Raw genomic sequence first — 19,663 nt, 5'->3', positions numbered from 1 at the left:
TATCAAGACATACATTTGCATGCTCTGGTCAAGATTACTTGTGAAGACAGAGAGAACTGGTGTTGCTAGCTATAGAGTTGCTAGCTATAGAGTCTTTGTCATACATCCTGGCTTATTCTTAAGTTGGCAATAGTATGCTGGGTTTGGATATGTTCTTTTTGTTACCATCTAGGAGCTGACATCCCTTCTATCCCCTAAATTTGCAGGAGGTGGTAGGATTTATTTACTCTTTTTTGTCTTTTGATTTCAGTATTCAGGAAAGTTGCTTGTAGATATGCTGGGATCTTGATGACCTGCTAAAATAGATGCTGTGAACATGTCGTTCTTACAGACCTTCCGCAGTTCGTTCTGGTCTTTCCACACACACGTTCTCATTCAGTCTCCATTTATGCCAGTCTTTCCAATTCTGTCATAATTCTTTATGTGAACTCTCCATAAGTAGAATGTTTATTTGTATATTTGATATCTATGTAAGCTCTAAAGTTTATAAAGTTGCAATTATATAGATTTTTATGAAATCAATGCAGTTTAGGCAGCCTAATGAGCAGATAATTTCCCTGTCATATTTAGAGGATTTTCTAAAATCACAGCAAGTTACTAGAATTTTTAATTCCCTTTGATCATTTCTTTGCATACCAGGGACAGAAGAAAGAGGCATGTCAGATTCTGACTGTACAAGGCATATACCTCTGATTGTGTTCAATTCCTATGTGCAGCTATGGAACTAATGAATTTCATTTCTATTTTTCCATGTACCAATTAGATCTATAGATACCTCAGAGGCTCTGAAGGAACCAGGTGTGTTTGATGTCATAACAGCTAATGATGTACCAGCTACAAATGAGTTTCACTACTCTGATGATCCAGAGATTATATTTGCAAGAAACAAGGTTTGAAAACAATCTTTTTGTAATTTTTAAAATTATTTCTTTAATTTCTGCTATTTTTTCTTGAAGCCTTTATAATGAAATTTTGCCTCCTAACTCTTGAATTTCTGTATAGTGATTCATGTTAGCCATATGACTCAGATTCAAAGAGTGTCTAGAGTTTGAAGGGAGACATAAAGCCCATAGCTCTGAATAAGATGAACTAAAAATTAAATCATAGAACTGAAGGTGTGGTCCAAATATTTTTGAACTCAAGCAGTCTTGGTGCTGTGACTACAGCCCAGAACCCAGATGCCTGCTTGCTGCAGAACATTTTCCTAAGAACCTGCCTAAACCTTCCCTCTTGCAGTTCCATGCTATTCCCTCATGTCCTGTTGCTGCCACCAGAGAGAAGTGCCTGCCCCTCTGCTACCCCTCATGAAGAAGCTGTAGGTCATGACAAGGTCTCCCCTCATTCTCATCTTCTCTAAGCTGAAGAAACCAAGTGACCTCAGTTGTTCTTCATATGTCTTCCTGTTTAGACCTCTCACCATTTTATTTGCCCTCTTTTGGATGCAGTCTAATAGCTTTGTTGTTTAAGTTGTGTCACACAAAGTTGTATGCTGTACTTGAGGTGAGGCTGCAATCTTGGTGGGTAGAGAAGAGTGGGACCAGTATGTCAAATTCTTTCATTTCCTCACTCTTTTTTTGACTCTTAAAACAGCTGATGTGTGTTATAATCTACCAAGAGAAACACATATACATCAGAGGAAGACATAATCATCTGAGTTGTTGGGAGGGTGTATTCCATTTAGACTACCAAATCACTTGTAGATTTCTGAAAAACATATCTTTTTTGGTTGCCCAACAATACAAGTCATCTTTATAATTTATTAGCTTCACGGGTGATCTAAAAAGGGAAAACAAAATTCAGAAAAAGGAAACATTAGTAATTACTATGTGAAAGAGGAATTTCAGAAGCACATGCAGGAGTAATTTAAATCCACTCTTCTACTATATGATATGTATTTTACAGGTAATTTGTGTGGGTCAGATTGTATGTGCTGTAGCTGCAGATTCTTATGCTCATGCCAAACAAGCTGCTGCAAAAGTGAAGATAAAGTATGAAGCGCTGGAACCTGTGATTTTGACAATTGAGGTACTAATCTCTTCTCATGCTTTTTCACTGTTTCATCTATTTTGATTATGGGAACAGCAGTCCGTGCTGCTCACTTCCTTTTTAAATGTTTTTCTAAGCATAGAAGGTGAAACTGGACATCCAATTGACTAGTTTGTCAGTAGCTCTATATGTAACTTCTGACTAATTTTGGCCACTTGTAATATATAGATGATAGTCTCAGAAGTATTAATATCTCACAAGTTTTGTATTAATAAACATAAGAGTAGGAACAAATAATTTTTCTTATTGTTCCTAGGGAGTAAAAAGTAATGAGCACTCTTGTTATTTCTAATTTTTTGGATAGCTATCAACTTGAGAACCAGCGTATGTATATTGGCTGAATAGTCAATTTCTTATTATTTTAACACTTTCTGTCCATTGACTAGTTAGAAAGCTGTCAAAGTTAGTCTGGAGATATAGGAACTGTTAGAGGAATGTGTGGGAAAATATATTAGGGATATGGAACATGTTGAAAATGTTTTGTGAAACTCACAGGGGTAGGTGGAAATCAGGAGCAAAGGACAGGTTCACAGGGAGCTGGAATTAGTTCTGTCAATCACTTTATGATTTGTTTACATGATGTGTATGGAGTGTAACAGAATACTCATTCTGATATAAAAATAGAAGTAATTTCCTTTTAAAGGCTGGTAAATTATTATGTCTCTGAAGGGAATAATTTTCTTCCTGAGAGTAAAATTTCATGACAAACGGTGAACCTTCAAAATACTTTAAAAAAGAAACAAAGAACAAACAAAAAAAAAAAACGCACAACTGTTTCTGTTTTTCTTTACTGCAGGATGCTGTAAAGCACAACTCATTCTTTGAGCCAAAAAGAAAATTAGAACATGGAAACGTTGATGAGGCGTTTGAAACTGTTGATCATATACTTGAAGGTACATTGCAGAATATGTTTGATAAGAAGTTGTCAGTATTTGGTCTTCCCTGTTTGTTCATCAAGTGTCAATTTGTCCTTTTTTTCAGTGATGTCATGTGGCCATAAAGCCCAAGAAACCACTTGGCTATCTGGAATAAAAGTGTGATCAAATCTAGTAGTTTTGAGGTCCTGCTTCATTCAAGTTTTCTAAGTCTTCTACCCTTGAGATAGAATCGCAGGATAATTTAGGTTGAATGGGAGTTGTCTAATCCAACCTCACCCTCAAACGGGTCCAGTTGGAGCAGGGTATCCAGGGCTATGTCCAACCAAATTTTAAAAATCTTCCAGGATGGAGATTCTACAATTTCTACCTGTTTCAGTGTTTGACCATCTTTGCTGTGATTTTTTTTTTCCTATATGTCAAATTGCAGTTTCCTATGTACATTGACTCTCATCCTTTCACTTCACACCTCTGAGAACAGTCTGGGTCTGTCTCTATCCCTCTCATCAGGTAGTCATAGACAAGCAGTAAAATTTACCCTTAACCTTTTTATTATGCCTGAATATATTCAGTTTTCTCTGTCTCTTGTTATACGTTCTGTTCTTCAACAACCCTCACCTTCTTGATGGCCTTCAGCATGTCTGTGCGTTGCTTAATTAATCTGTGTTTTACTTAATATTGCCATTATTTGTAGGCAATATTAGTGTGTATTTGACCAAGTTCTGTTGATGTCACTGGAACAAGACCAATGTAAATCTGTGAAAAAAGTTTGGCTTATGTTTTTATTTTAAATGTTACTCCATTTGTACAGGATACATAAGAAAACGTGACATTGACTACCGTGCTGATGAGCAGTGTTTTTTTTCCTTTGGAACAGGGGAGATTCACATTGGGGGACAGGAGCACTTTTATATGGAGACTCAGAGTGTGCTTGCTATTCCAAAAGGAGAGGATAAAGAAATGGATGTGTTTGTTTCAACACAACATCCAGCATTTATCCAGGTAGTACAGAGCATTCTCAAAGAATGTGGTTGAATTTGTAACAATAGGTCTCCTTAAGTGTGGCTTACAAATCCATCTTAGCAATTTAAAAACAGTGTGAATATGAATTTTCACATCTAGATTACCCAGTGGTATCTGCTTTGTAGCCTCTTATTCCACCTTGTACAAAGTTCATCCTGCCTCACTAATGTGTTTGTGAGAAACTCTATGTGGGGTTTCTCCATTAGCTTCTGTTGAGGTGAGAAGCAATCACCACTCTGTGATCATTGTGCTGAGGGATAGAGCACCTTTTTACTGGCCGTAGAGGAGGCTGCTGCTCCAGGTCATAATGGTAAAGCAAACTGATGCAACATATGGTCTGCATAGCAATGGCTATGGTACATGAGACTGATACTGTTGCACAACAAATGCTGGCATCTTGCGTTCAGCACCCAGTTCAGTTGGGCTTTTCAGTTTCCATTACCTTATTGGCAAGAGCTAAGAAGCATGAGAAACTTGAAAAATGATCATTGAGAAAATGTTGAATATTATGAATGCTAATTTTAGAGCTAAAAGCAGGTCCTGATGCTGGTATAAAACTATTTCTGCAGGAGATGGTAGCTGCAAGTCTAGGTGTTCCAGCAAACAGGATCATGTGCCATGTTAAACGAGTTGGTGGAGCTTTTGGTGGGAAACTCCTGAAAGCTGGTTTACTGGCATCAGTTGCTTCAGTGGCAGCAAACAAGTAAGTGTGATGTGTGTATGCTGGGATATGAAGAAAAAATGGAGTGACCAAGTTTTACATCTTGGCTAAAATGTCATTCCTGAATGTTGCTAGCCAAAATGTTGTAAAATCCTGACTTTTTTTAAAGACCTTTCAGTGAATTTCTTTGTTCACTTTGTTAAACAGCTTAAGTTGCATTAAGCAGCTTCACCTCACCTGAATTGAAGGGATTTGTAGAAATTGTGAGTAGTAAAAGTTAGAATTAGTCTTGAAATGATTGGCCGTTTCAGAAAGACCAGTCCCTGAACACTGTACCTTTGTATATGCATTCAAACCATGATGTTAGCTGTCCAGAAGTGAACTGGATCCTGTTGTAACAGTGGATGAGTACATGAGTGGAACTGCTCTTAGCATATTTAACACAGCTCAGTCTTAAAACTGAAATTTTCATTAACTTTCAAGAGATGAAATTAAAAATTATGACATGATTATAGCTGCAAAAGAAAACAAACTCCAGATATAGCTTTATGCATGTATTTAAGCCTATTAACGTTCTGTTTATACTGAAACTTGATACATACTTCTATATATTGCTAGATCTGGATTCCTAATTAATAAAACACACTAATACTGTTAATAATGTCTCTTAGTTTATCTGAAATTCTTACTTTTCTTTTGTTGATTTAGAACCAACAGAGCAGTCCGTCTCATTCTGAGCCGGGGAGATGATATGTTAATCACTGGTGGCCGACATCCTTTCATTGGCAAATATAAAGTGAGTACCACAAGAATTTAATGAAAAAACATCTGCTCATAGTCCTTGAATAAGGAGTTCAGCATCACTGGTTAATACTTTTTCTATTAATTATAATAATAATAAACAATTTAAAAATGAACTGCTTGCTGGTAAACAAAGAAGTAAAGTTGCTTTACAGCCTGCTTATGTCTCTATCTCTGCAGAGTTTTTTGTTCTGTTTTCTAGTTCATTGCTGTCTTCCTACTTTTATATCTCGTTCTGTCTTTCTTCCAGGGACCTGAAAGGCTGGCTAGCTCAGACTTGTGCAGGTTTTTTTAATCCCTTCATGCAGTTAAGTTCACACAAAGGAGATGCTGTTTTTTCCTCAGCAATATTGTGAAACGTGAAAACACACTTTCTGGAGGAAACTTCTAGCTTCCTTGTTCATGTGTTGTCATTTCTCGTAACAGTTTATTAGGGAAAATTCTGTCTACATTTCAATCTTGAATACATAGATAAAGCAGAAGGAATTGTCAAAGATGCATCCCTGAAGAAGAAAAACATTTGTAGTTCATGTTGATAACTCAGCAACTATCTCTAATGGCAACAGGTGAAAAGAGATGCAAGACATAACATTTCTTCATTAATACAAGCAAATGTCATGCTGCATCTGCCATCTGTTCTTACAGTTTGAAAGGAATTTGACTCTGCCTCCTGTGGGCATTCATAGATGACACTGAAGCTGTCTGTTGGGCAGCACACAAAAAAACACCAGGCACTCTGTTTCTTCCTTTACCAATAGGCTTCTTGTTTCCTGTGTCTATACTTTTTTTTTTCTCTCTTTTCCTTTTTACAGTTTCAGTAATGCTGCTCAGCATTAACATTAACAGTGCAGTGTGAGCATTATGTGGCTTTTGTTCATTTGCAAAAGAAACAAACAGTGAAGAAATAAATGCATGTCAAATATCTAAGGTAATTGGTGATTTGTTGTAGGTTGGCTTCATGAATGATGGTAGGATCAGAGCTGTGGATGCCAAGTACTACATTAATGGAGGATGCACCCCTGATGAATCTGTCCTGGTAAGGATTTTATAAGCTGACAAATCTTATAACATGGAGATATCATTAGCTGGAAAATGGTGAATGTCAAGTGAGTTTGTACAGGTATTGTATTAGTCATGTAATTATGCAATATAAGGACTGTGTTGTTACTGAAAAATCTATACCTAGCAGTTTACCTTTCCTTATTTAGTTATGTCAACTTCTTGATGCTTTCCTTACACGTTTGTTTTGTCTGTGGGCTCTCAGGCTTGTTTTCCCATTACAAACATGTGAACATTGTGTTCATTTTAAAATATACTACGGTATTTGTACCTGCATAAAGCTTTGTGTCTGCAAAGCTGAGCAGATCTTCCCTAGCCTTCAGAATATAAACATAGTGATAATTGTTCTGGTACCAGCTCTGTGCGTTTCTGTCCCAGGTCCGCTCTTATTGTGCTGTGTAAAACAGTTCCTTGCTTTATAGGTCTACGAAGTAGGAAATATCTTTAGCTCTTTGCACTTGCATAGGTTATTCTAACTGTAAGTGAAATATTTTTTGAGGTTACTGCCTATATGGGTTACTGTCCTGCCTGAAGGTATTTTTTGTGCACTGAAATCTGTCAGTGCAGTTGTCCATACTATTGCTGCCCATACGCTTGAGCATAACTTAGCAATGTGGCATAACTATGTTATATTCACTCTGGTTTATCAATAACCCTCTTGAGACTGTTGAGCTTCCAACACACGTTTTCTCTGAAGTCCATAAAAGTTGTGATTTTAATAAGAAAATTATGTCCCCCGTTTTTATCCTATAAATACCACTTCAACTTACGTTTCCTAAGTGGGAAGGTAGCATTATATGGCATTATCCATATACATAGTTATTGCAGCAATACTCTGTGTATATACATAAATGTTTTTAAGTTTGTTGTTTAAAGTACAGTAGAAATTGTAGGAATTTAGGGTTAAATTTATCATTCTGAGAAACCTATTTAACACTGAAGAGAGCCAATGGCCTGACTACGAGGCAGCAAAAAAAATGTTTAGCTTATTTATTTTGATATTGAGTCCCGAAGTCAAACTAGAGATACCTTCTGTGGGATTTTCCTTTTTTGTGTTTTTACGTCAGGTAAAAACTCTAAGAAACAATCAAACCCAACAACGACAAAAATCACACAAGAACCAGAAGACAGCAGTACATAGGTTTTCTACAGAACCCAAACCTTAACTGTGAATTTTGATAGTATGTGATTATTCAGAATTCTTTCATCTGTTCCTTTCACAACTTCTGTTGTTTTAAATCAGTTATTTTTATGTGTGCTTAATGATTGTCAGAAAACTGTAGGTCTTTCTGTGAGAAGAGAAAGATTTAAATCTGTAAGAGTTAATGTTCTGAAATTTAACTCTCCCTGTTTGTTCCCAATTTCAGGTAACAGAAATATCCATATTAAAAATGGACAATGCATATAAGATTCCCAACTTGAGATGCTGGGCTTATGCTTGCAAAACAAACTTGCCATCAAACACAGCATTTCGAGGATTTGGTTTTCCTCAGTCAGGACTGGTGACAGAAACTTGGATAACAGGAATTGCAGAGAAAACTGGTTTATCTCCAGAAAAGGTGAGAGTACAAAGACATCTCTCTTGAAATGAAATATATGAAGTTAAAATTATTTGGACCAGCTCAAATGTTTGAACAAAACTTGTTAAAGTCAAACATGATTTGTGCTGTAATTGTTTCTTTTAACAGTGTCTGATTATTGAAGAGTAGCACGCTCTTTAAAACTGAACCAAACTGGTGATTGTTCAAAACATATATAATAAACAAGACTAGTTGTCTACCAGTTTTCCCATATGGTCAGTCTACCTTTAGCGTGATTGTGGTGTCTGCTAATTTTGTTGTTTCAGGTTCGGGAAATAAATATGTACAAGGAGGATGAGCAAACACACTTCAAACAAAAGCTTGATCCACAGAACTTAAGGCGTTGTTGGAATGAATGTTTGGAGAAATCTGCATACTACAGTAGGAAAACAGCTATCGAGGAATTTAACAAACAAAATTACTGGAAGAAAAAAGGGATTGCCATTGTTCCAATGAAGTTTCCATTTGGGCTGGGCTCACGTTACCTTTCTCAGGTTAGTTTTTCTAAAGAATAAACCAGCTGAACTTTTCATTTGTAGAAGATTATAGTTCTCTAACCTATAATAAAAAGTTATCTTTCAGCTTATGGAAAGTTATCATTCTTCTAACAGTCGTTCCTGGGAGATTATACTAGCTTCCAGCTATCTGCAAGTTGAGATCTCAGCTTAGACTCTGCCTATTTATAAGTCAACTTTGTCTCTTATGATGTGATATATATGAGGGAGCAATTAAGAGTGCTTTAGGAATAATTTCAAAGTGTTATTGGGGATAAGTTGTTGATTTTAGAAATAGTTTGGACTTACTCTTTCTGACCATGGGTTCATATGGGAGGCATTTCTTAGACTTAACTCTTTGAAGTCACCAAAGAGTAAATTCAAGGAAGAAAATGAGGACAGCAGTATTTTTGGTCATTATGTTTGTTTTACATCAGGGTGTTCAGTAATTTGAAGATTAAATAACCTTTTATCAGTTGAAAATTAGTCATTTGACTTCACTGAATCAGATTGAACTGGCCTGTCTATATACAGAGCCTTTGTAGTCTATAGCACCTACTTCCCACTGAGTCCATGAGGAAAATCTCATTCAGAGCCTTTCTACCATGTCTAGAACTGGCAGCCTGTTAAAACTCCTGTGTCCAAAGGCACTCAGAAATCAGTTAGAACCACTAATGATGGAGGTTCTTACAGCTTTTTTTGGAACGACTGAGATTCTGTTGCTAAGCCTGGCTACATTTCAGGATACAGCAACAGCAAAAAGCAGACCTCCAAGGATTTGTATCGTTTTCTTTTGAGGCTTGTTGAGGGACTAGCATTCAAAATGTCACCTTCTGTTCGAAAACATTAAGTATAAAATTCCTTTTTTTTTTTTTTTTTTTTTAATCCACCACCATATATAACAATTTTTCGCTTGAATAATCTTTATTTATTTATTTTTCTTTTAGGCTGCTGCACTGGTTCATATTTATACAGATGGGTCTGTGCTTTTGACACATGGTGGAATTGAACTGGGACAGGGTATTCATACAAAAATGATCCAGGTAACAAATGATCCAAATATTAACTTATGCTTTGCCTACTATACAGATAAACAATGGGAAAATTGTATTCTTGCTTATTTAGTGTACCAGATTAACAGTTTCTTCATTATCTTTGTTCCTGCTGCTTTGCACTGATAGAGTTGGAAAGCAAAGGTGATAGGGGCAGCATAAAGAGAGAAGACAGAGAAAATATGTTTATTATTTTTCCAGTGGTATGTGAGGAGGCTCATTAGAAATAAGGTCTTTTGATCTTTAGGGATTATGGAACTACCTCCTATTCTATTACAAAAAAAAAGTCAGTTATCACTTCAGTGTACTGTCCAAAGAGATGATATTACCATCATCATCTTTGTTTACTGGGTAAATGGACTAATTGAGACATAATCTCTAAAGATAATTAGTGAGCTGATGAAAGCTTGGGATCTGAGCATACATAGTTTATCCTCCATCAGAATCAACAATACCAGGATCTGAATGTTGGACTTCAGAACTTCAATCTAGAGTTTCAGTGCAGCTAAAATATTATTCTTCTGTGCTGTCTCTGTACTGATGAATTCAGAAGAATGACTGTAGCTGGAGGTTAGAAAATGACTTGCTAAAACAGCATCTTTCCTAGTAATACTGACATCTAGCAAGTACTGGGGAACAGCTGAAATGTTTGGAATGTTTCTGAAATGAAGAATATGTTCTGCTTCATGAAACAGGTTGCTAGTCGGGAATTAAACATTCCAATGTCATATATTCACTTCTGTGAAACAAGCACAACAACTGTTCCTAATGCGTGTGCTTCAGTGGGATCTGCAGGGACAGATGTCAACGGCATGGCTGTGAAGGTAAAGTTTTTAGCTTAACAAAACAGTGTTCCTTGTGGCATTTAATGCCTGCCGAACTTTAGGTATCATGACTCCATGGAAATTATTTGAGATTATTAGCGATACCATTGAAGATTGCCAAGAAAAAAACACTAATTGTTGATAGTATCTCAGTAATGTTACTTACGAAATTTCAGAATACTATCTGAGCTTTCCTTCAGAAGGCTTATGTTTGACCAAACCCTTGCCTCTTCAGACAGAAGCAAATTAAGCCCTAACTAGAATGTATCTTGAGTAGTACTTTAATTGCCAAATTTCTGTTTGTTAATCTTGCATTGCTTTCTTCTGACTTTTCTCCATAACCAGGATGCTTGCCAAACTCTTCTGAAACGCCTCCAGCCTATCATTAACAAGAACCCAAAAGGCAACTGGAATGATTGGGTAAGAAATGTGAAACGTCCTAAATGTGTTTGGGTGCTTGCAGAACCCATGACACATGTATTGTCATCTGTTTGTCTTCTAAGCCTGATAATCTTAAAGCTAAAAGCTTTAAAACATGTTGATTAACAGAATATTTGGAATGTGGATGCTTTGTTTAGGTGCATGCAAAATAATCCCTAGATCACATCTAGGTTAAAAAGGAAAGAAAGCTACCTGTAGAGTCACATTTGGAGATTCTAAAGTTTTTAATGCAGATAAAATGTTAGCTTGTGCAATAGTGTGACTGTCGTCATCTTACACATTTAACTGGCTGTTGTAAGAAGATTTTCAAGGTTATGTGTACAATGTCTGTTTTCCTACAAGGTGGTCCTTTGTTTTTCATTAATCAAAAATTCACAAATAAATGGAAGCCTTCTCAACCTCATACCACTATCTGCTACGTGCAGTGTATTACAGAACTGCAAAAAAGTTAGCAAGAATGCTTGCTAACATTGTTCTGATATGTATTTCATTATAATACTAGTTACATTTGCTGTAAGGTAGTACAGAATTAATGCTAAGGCTATTCAAATTAATAGCCTGTATCTGGAGTCTACTTGAAGTGGTAATAAAATTTTAGGCAAGACGTTGTCTTAATTAAATTTCTTCTGCTACATCAGCTATTTCTATGAAGATATGTCTGTGAACTTGGTTGTATTATTATGTTAAAGGAAAACATGTTCATTATTTCTGATGACCCAAGATTATTTGTTATCTACAGCCTAATGAAAATGACAATCCCTACACCGAGGCATTTACAGATCAGAACACGAGGGTGTTTCTTCACATGGGATTAAATACTGTAGTAACTGCAAAATAATAAAAATGTTTTATTGTCAGTATTAATTCCTGGCAACAGCAATTAATGTTGAGATATATGTGGTAACTTGGTAAATGTCAGCTATCTATGCAAAAAATAACATAAAGTGCCAAATCTAGATGCCAAATCAGTGTGGATAATTCAGACAAACCTAAGGCATTAGCAGCAGTAACTAACCTAATAAACAGTGTTAAACCACACAGAGAAACAGTTGTATGACTTGCAAAGTAAGTAGATTTAATGTATTAAAAAATCGAAAATTTCTGACTTGTGAAGTGCATAACTCTGACATGAATGTCACTGAATGGAAATGAAATATAAGGTGCTATATCCATTTTTAAGCCACTGGCAGAACAGTGCAAGAAGCTTTTTTTTTTTTTTGTTAACTGTCATTTTTATGCTGATACGTGATGCAGATCTTTTGTTTTAGTGATCTATCTACCAGATCTGTTCAGCTGATAAAGAGGGACCCATTTCTGTTGAATATGAACAGAAAAGTCAAGTAGGACCCTTTCTGACTCTGGTGTTATCAGCAACAAGGATTTTGTAAGAACAATGCTGTTTACAGGTCCATTCCTTGTTGTATTACCAAAAGAGTTCAGGTTGCTCCTTCAAATGTGATGAAATACTAAGGCACCATGTGCAGCTAAGCATGCTTATGGTTTCTTTTTAAGCAAATGGATGCATGCTGTGTTCCTTCCTTACTCGTTCCTTGGCTTACAACAAAACTTGCTGTATTTTACAGATTAAAGAAGCCTTTGAACAAAGCGTGAGTCTTTCAGCTACTGGCTACTTTAGGTGAAATATTTTTGTTCCTTTAAAATGCATGGTCTTAAACACCAGGACTGATTTCTGACACTGCCAGTTCAGAGGGTGTGAAACCCTGTCCAATTGTTCCTAATGGCTCAGCTTATGTTTTATGTAAGGTTTTGACAAGTGAGGAGGTTGGAGTATAATGTTCAAGTGCTAAGTTGTGACTGGCTCTGTGAAGTCTCTCTACAACACATCAAGATAATATTTCAACTCATATTTGCTCCATGATGCTTCCATTAGAAAATTAGGAAACACTGAGAAAGTGACTCCTGCCCATATCAGCAAATATGCAAAGCAGCACATAGTTTATTTTCTGGAAGCTATATTACCATATACTATAAGCTGTGCTATGTTTTCTTTAAGTTTTTCCCCTCAAACATGATTACACTGCATTTGACAAAAGGAAAAAAAAAACCAACATAAGGCAGCTATAGAGCACACATCTGGAACTGGCGACCAAGTGCACTTGTTATTTAGATTTCACTTCAAGTATTTTCAAACTTTTTTGTGCTTATGTGCTTTGTCATGATACATTCAGTATTCATTGTGGACTTTGCTTCTTCCTTCAGAGGTTACGATGCAGATATGGACTGGGAGAAAGGGGAAGGACAGCCATTCACATACTTTCTTTATGGAGCTGCTTGTTCAGAGGTTGAAATTAACTGTTTAACAGGAGATCACAAGGTAATAACTGAGCATCATGTTAGTTTTGTAAATAATGTGGATAACTTTCCATTTGATTTTTTGTGTTATTCAAAATTCCAACAGCTATTCCAGTTTTTTTGTAAAATAGCTACCTGTTTTCAAATGACAGTAAGCATATTCATAGAGTGAATGCAAATTGGAGGAGAGCAGAATGACATCTGTGCAGTCTTGACTGACTTCTGGCACATCTGTATCAATGTCATACCAATTCACTTTTGGATTATGGCAAACATCTGACATATTCTTTGCCTGTCCTCTCCCTGTAAGTCAGCAAATAAATTACAGCAAAATTAAATATTCTATTTCCAGTTCCTTACCTTTTGGACAGGTAGGTGTCACATCCTGCTGATCATACACCCGCTGTATGTACTTATTTCCTCGTGTGAATGGAAAAGATTTGTGATGGCTAGCTCTGGTTAAAATTCCATTAAAGCTGAGACAAGCTCATTTTGCTTGTAGTGAGGTATGGGAAATTGCTTTTAAATTGTATATGTGCGGAAGAACGTGCATTTTAGCATATATTATTCCACTGAATACCAACTCTAACCCATATTGTGTTCTTATGCCTCTGTCCTATCCATCCCTGTTGGTGAAATGACACTGAATTTTATTAACAGAACCTCAGAACAGACATAGTTATGGACATTGGATGCAGCATAAATCCAGCTGTGGATATAGGACAGGTATGTTCCAAGAATTTCCTGCTGTCTGATTTCTATTAAACTGATAGTCTTATCTGAGGTGGATATTTCTCTATTAATTCAGAAAACAGGAATATGTCATACATGATACTAGTAAGTTCTTTACTTGCAGCCTTTCCTTGTTTGTGTCAGTGAGGCCTGAATTTTACCCATGATCTCTGATGTCAACCTGTAGTAATTCCTTCATGTACATGAAGCTCACTATCTGCTGGATTTATATCTTGTTTGCGATCTGCATTCTCTGATTTCTCATGTTGTTTAATTTGCCTTCCTGCCTGTTAGCAGGGAAACACCTTTCTTCATTGCGGGCTTGTCCACAGACTTCATTCATTATGAATGCATTTGTCTCTGTTATGAGAGAAGAGTACGAAAGCTTTTCCCATCATGGTAGCCGCAAAATGTTGAAAAATCCCCCTAGGCAAACAGGAAATGAATTGATCTTCTAAGAGCCAGTGATACAAATCAGTTCTTGCCGCAGTTTTACCCATCTTAACAAACATGAGTACATAAATGTTATATCTTTTCCTATTTAAAGATTGAAGGTGCCTTTGTTCAAGGCATTGGACTTTACACAATGGAAGAATTAAAGTACACTCCAGAAGGAGTCCTACGTACTCGAGGTCCAGATCAGTATAAGATCCCTGCTGTTTGTGATGTTCCAGAACAGTTTAATGTTTCCCTGCTGTCATCTTCCCAGAATCCTTATGCCATCTATTCATCCAAGGTAAGCAAAACCATCACAGGACTTGAGTCTTAGATCCCAGGACAATCAGAGAAATTAATATATAACAAGTGTATCTTCTTAAGCATTGAAAATAAGTCTCCATTTAACTTTTTTAACATCAAGGACACTAGGAAGCTAGAATGGAAAAGGCATAATGCAAGATATGAAGCTGGATGACATATATTCCAGGATTCTAGGAGAGCTGGCTTGTGTGACTGCTGAGCCTTTCTCCATCATACATGAAATGTCATGGCTATTAGATGAATTCCCCAGTGACTAGAAAACAGGAAACAATCACTTCTGTTGAGACAGCCAGTGTGGCTTCACCAAGGGAAGGCCATTCTTGACCAATCTAGTGGTCTTTTATGATGGAGCGATGGCACCAGTTGACAAAGGGAAGGCACCTGATGTAATCTACCTAGACTTCTGCAAGGTGTTTGACATGGTTCCCCCGTGACATCCTTATCTCTTAATTGGAAGGATACTGATGTGAGGCATCAAATGTTTATTTGATAAGGAACTGGTTGGCAAGTCACAGCCAGAACTTTTTGCAGCATAGCTTTCATGGCTTACAAGTAGTAATTACAGTATTCTGTGAACAAGCTATTCACAGAAGCTGCAACATAAATTTAATTTTTCCAGAAGAAGCGTCTATTTTACCTTCTTTTGAGATAAGGAACAAATGTGAATCTTTTGTCTGAATCAAGACCACTGAGTGTTTTCTTGTCTGTGGTGACTTAGCATGAGTTCCGAATTTTAGCTGTACCTGTTTTGGATTGAGATTGCTTTAATTTAATCTGTCACTTATTTTAAATTTCAGTTCAGCAAGAAGGCAAAAAGATTTTAAAATCAAAAGCCAGTATCTGAAGCCTACCTTTTTAGGTCCCTGGAAGTATCCAGCAGCAGCAGACGGTGTCACCTAAGCCTGCTTCTGCTAAATTCAAGAAAAGCATACTGAGAAATGAAATGCTTTTGAAATGCTTTGAGTCACTATCATCTGAGCTTTTCAGTTGGTTCTGCTATGACACTGAGTTTCTCTCATTTGCTCAACCTCTTTTTTTTTTCCCCTTTTTTTTTTCTTTTTTTTTTTCAGGGGTTAGGCGAGGCGGGATTTTTCTTGGGATGCTCTGTATTCTTCGCATTGAGGGATGCAATAACTTCTGTGAGGAATGAAAGAGGACTAAAAAAGACCATTACACTGAACAGCCCTCTGACTGCTGAACAAATACGAGCAGCCTGCACAGATGACTTTACTAAGATGGTAATAGGAAGGTGGGGGAATGGTCTGTTTAATTATCTCTAGGTAAATAGAACAAAATAAGCTTTTGGCACCCCCGAATGGCAAAGTACCTAGTGATGTTTCCAGCTGGGAATGCTTTATATAAAGCAATATCGTGCAGCCCCTTCCACTGAAGGCTCCTTGAGATATTTGGTAGCAGATCTCTCCGAAATAAGTTATTCCAACAAATTCCTTTCAAGCGTTGTTCTGGAATTATCTGATTTTGCATAATATTTCTTTCCCTTTTAAACATTTTGTTTTCAGTCCCTCCTTTTCTTGAAGCCTCTTCTTTTCTTCTGCATGTAAAATTCCATAGAGATTTAAGTAACTTGTATTACCAATGCGTGCTAGATACTAGATCAGTCTCTGAGCAGCTTCAGCCTCCCTCAGGGTTAATTTCTCCCACCAACTTCCACTCTGGCACTGTCACCACTTTGTGGTACTTGTTGCTATATGCAGAGCAGGAGAAAAGCAGAGCTGACAAAAGAATATAGACGAAGAACAGTTGTACTTCCAATAATTCTAACCCTGTTTTCTGCAGCTTTTAACTGTTGTCTTATTCTCACTGCTACAGCCATTCTTTTTCTACTTAAGTTTAGATTTAGTCTATAAAGTCTGTGCAGCAAAGTCCTGGCTAGTCTATGCATCCAGACTGTGCCTCTTTGTGGCTTTGGCATGAATACTTCTGAGCTCTTACTTACAAATTACTCTCTTAGTATTTATTTGGTTGTGGTAGATGTCAGTGACCCCCAGATCAGTAGGTATATGGACTTGCTTTCATTACAAGAATTTGCAGGAGGTGAGGCACACAAATACAGAAACTATGCTTCTCTGTTCGTATTTCACCCTGAGCCCAGTTTTACCTTCCTTACAGACATGATCTGTGCCCCTACGGGGAAATTTAGAGGCATATGATAAGGACAGTATTTGAAGTTTGTCAGTCAAATAATATTAACATGTAATTCTTTTCATATCTTGTTTGTTTTATTAGATGACAAATGATGAATCTACTTCCTCTACTTCTTGAGCCAGAGTGCACGAGATCTGAACGGAATTTCAACTACTGATTTCCTGCCCCAAAACACACTAATCAACTCACATAAAATAAAGTATTTTCTCATTTTCAGAATAGAAACATATATATTAAAAAAAAAAGCACATAATTATATATTAAAAAAAAGCACATTACTCTTCTATCAGTCTTCATTCTCTGTCTGATATACTTACTACACCACTCGAGTTATAACATTTAGCTATTAGAAATACATATCCAAACATACATATTCCACTAGAAGAGTCTGCTGAATTGCTCTGTTGCAGAGCAGCCCCAGAAAGATCAGTTAATATGCTGCAGGAGAAGAAGGCTAGGATGTATTATAAAGGTATGTTAGATTCCTTCCTACCATTTATTACACTTAAGTACTTCATATGACGTGATTTTTGAGAAACTTCAGCAAATATTCCTGAGAGTTAAGTCATGCAGCGTGGGGTCTGTGCAGACATCTTTGTTGAAAAATTGTTTATTAAATTAAACCTCTTTTTGATAGCAAGTGATGCTCTGATTTGTAGCAAAGTCAGTTTAGAATTGTCTTGGTACAGACATCTTTGTGTTAAGAACATACAGAGAACTACTGTTATGATTTTCTTTTGTTATGCCAGGCAAATTGGTATGGCTGACCTATACAGATAGGAGATTAATTTTATCCTCAAAGCTCGAGGAATTACTTAGATGTAGTTTCCCATTAAGGCTTTTCCTATGGCATGGAGAGGTTCAAAAGCCTGTGAACTTAGTGGGAAAGTTCACATGGGCTTCAGCTTTTAAATAGGGGCCTGGATGAATCTGTCTCTGGAAAGGATTCTTAAACAGTGCTTAATCCTGTTCTTTGCATTCTACTATAGAGTTGTGAGAGTACAGTTAAGAGCTTTTCTTTCACAATTGAGTGTTACTGTGATTAAAAAAAAAAATAAAAAAAAAAAGATAAAAACAAAATAACAACAACAGAAAACAATTTAAAAACAGCAAAAGATATCTGCAAATATTGATCATCTGTTGCTGCCTTGGCAGCAGATAAGTAGTAGCAGCTGGAGACTGGAAAATATAAAGCAGCACTGTTTAGAATGGTAACAGAAATTCTGGTGTTATTAAATTTGAAGAATGTATTTATTTGTAATGTAAGACAAGATTGAGAAATTACATAGGATATATCAAAATTAATATATTATGGAAGCTCCAGTCACAGTTTCCTGATTTCAACATTAGAATCCGTTGAATTTTACTCATGGAAAACTTCAGCCTTTCCTCTTATCAAAGTGAAAGCTTGAAAGTTCAATTCTGAATGTGTTCACAGGTGCCCATAAATATCCAGAAGTCTGTGGTGTTTGGATTTGGGGCTTTGATGTAAGATGCATTACAGAAAAATCGTTACTCTGTCAATGTATGTATGTATGTTACACAAAGTAACACCTGAAAAAAAAAAGTAGATTCTTTCCTGAAGTTGAACAGTCACACATTCAACATGTGATTTCAGTGAACATCTGCATCATCTATTCCTTGCTGGGGTTTATAATGAAAATCAGTGGCTCAGATTAGTCGACACATTAGTCTTAAGCCTCTCATTTCAATTCTTAGTTTACCACCAACTGTTTTCTCTTCTTCCCTTTCAAGCCTTTTATGAGCTGGTATTTTATTTGTGAGGGAAGCCATGTTAGCTGGTTGGACTTATTTTGTTTCGGCTATTATAATTCAAAATGTTTATTGTTGCAATTTGTGACTCTGTAATCTCTGTGTGGGTGAAATTCATCTGCTTAAACTTAGGGATCGAGTGCCGTTTTAGACGTGGTAAGACAGCAGAGACTCAGGAGATCCTACAACTAGAAGATATGACATTTTAACTGAAAGCTAAAAAGCTTATAGTAGGTCATCAGAAAGGACACTAGAAGTGTGTGTTAGGTGGCTGAAGCCTTGTTGGTTTGAACTTCTTTTTCTTCATTTTTCATTGTACTTCTTTGTACATATTTTAAGAAAAATCAATAAAAAATCAATAAATGTATGTGCTGCTGATGTTATTAGTGTTTCTGATTAGATATGGGCTTGTTAGTGACAGTTTACAACCCCATGTGTCAGTAATAGCTCCAAACGAAGGGTAGATCCTAGGATGTGCTGAAACAGGGAGCACGTGGAATTAATGAGCTGGGGAAAGTCTGTAGCTCTTCTATTATGTACCTATGTGTCATAATGCATGCTGGTAAATTCCAGGCATGTCAATTATTGTACAAATTGTGGCCTAGCTCTTACAGGTAATGTTGTCACCCCACCTGCCATGCTGAGCTGTTTATACTCCTGGGATTCATTGTGTTCTAGACCTGTGCTTTGCTACCTGCACTACAGATCATATCTGCTTATCAGTATTTTTCAGCTACTATTAGCAAAGATTCCTCCCTGCCTCTTTAGGAGCGATGCTATTTTCTGTTTGTCTCAGTGAAATCTAACTATATACAAAACATGTTTTTGTATAGTATTTTTTTCTCAATGTAAAGATGTTAATCTCTTGACTTTAAGATTTTGAGAAACTGCTTGGAAGCTGGAAATGTCATCTATTACACATCCCCATATATACCCACTATATTTATAAGGGAAACTGTGAAATGAATTTTCATGGAATAGAGAAGTGTTAAGGAGGTGAGTCTTTTTGTGTTTTTGTTGTTATGTTTTTAGTATTAGAGATCTGCAGGCTTAAGGAGTTACAC

The 19,663-nt window shown here is 36.6% G+C and overlaps 1 protein-coding gene across 6 annotated transcripts in view; it reads left to right on the top strand.

Annotated features, from left to right (window-relative positions):
- LOC107316537 (aldehyde oxidase) overlaps positions 1–18,966 on the top strand; it is a 38,022-nt gene extending 19,056 nt beyond the window's left edge. For 2 of the 6 annotated variants that reach the window (XM_015868176.3, XM_085552707.1), the window contains exons 18-35: positions 764–890; positions 1,903–2,025; positions 2,843–2,939; positions 3,799–3,923; positions 4,514–4,647; positions 5,314–5,401; positions 6,356–6,442; positions 7,833–8,024; positions 8,312–8,539; positions 9,487–9,582; positions 10,287–10,415; positions 10,761–10,835; positions 12,440–12,492; positions 13,077–13,191; positions 13,830–13,895; positions 14,449–14,637; positions 15,731–15,909; positions 16,908–18,966. In XM_015868176.3, the coding sequence (XP_015723662.2) occupies positions 764–890; positions 1,903–2,025; positions 2,843–2,939; positions 3,799–3,923; positions 4,514–4,647; positions 5,314–5,401; positions 6,356–6,442; positions 7,833–8,024; positions 8,312–8,539; positions 9,487–9,582; positions 10,287–10,415; positions 10,761–10,835; positions 12,440–12,492; positions 13,077–13,191; positions 13,830–13,895; positions 14,449–14,637; positions 15,731–15,909; positions 16,908–16,911 (2,107 nt within the window). In that variant the 3' untranslated portion in view covers positions 16,912–18,966. Of the gene's footprint in view, positions 1–763; positions 891–1,902; positions 2,026–2,842; positions 2,940–3,027; positions 3,737–3,798; positions 3,924–4,513; positions 4,648–5,313; positions 5,402–6,355; positions 6,443–7,832; positions 8,025–8,311; positions 8,540–9,486; positions 9,583–10,286; positions 10,416–10,760; positions 10,836–12,439; positions 12,493–13,076; positions 13,192–13,829; positions 13,896–14,448; positions 14,638–15,730; positions 16,033–16,907 lie in introns of those variants that run through there. The other 4 variants (XM_015868175.3, XM_015868174.3, XM_085552706.1 and 1 more) reach the window with 4 other exon arrangements.
- The last annotated feature ends 697 nt before the right edge of the window (positions 18,967–19,663 follow it).

The sequence above is a fragment of the Coturnix japonica genome, chromosome 7 (assembly GCF_054131305.1).
Source record: "Coturnix japonica strain WE chromosome 7, WE-NBRP24, whole genome shotgun sequence".
NCBI lineage: Eukaryota > Metazoa > Chordata > Aves > Galliformes > Phasianidae > Coturnix > Coturnix japonica.
This window is presented reverse-complemented; position numbering and strand designations above follow the sequence as displayed.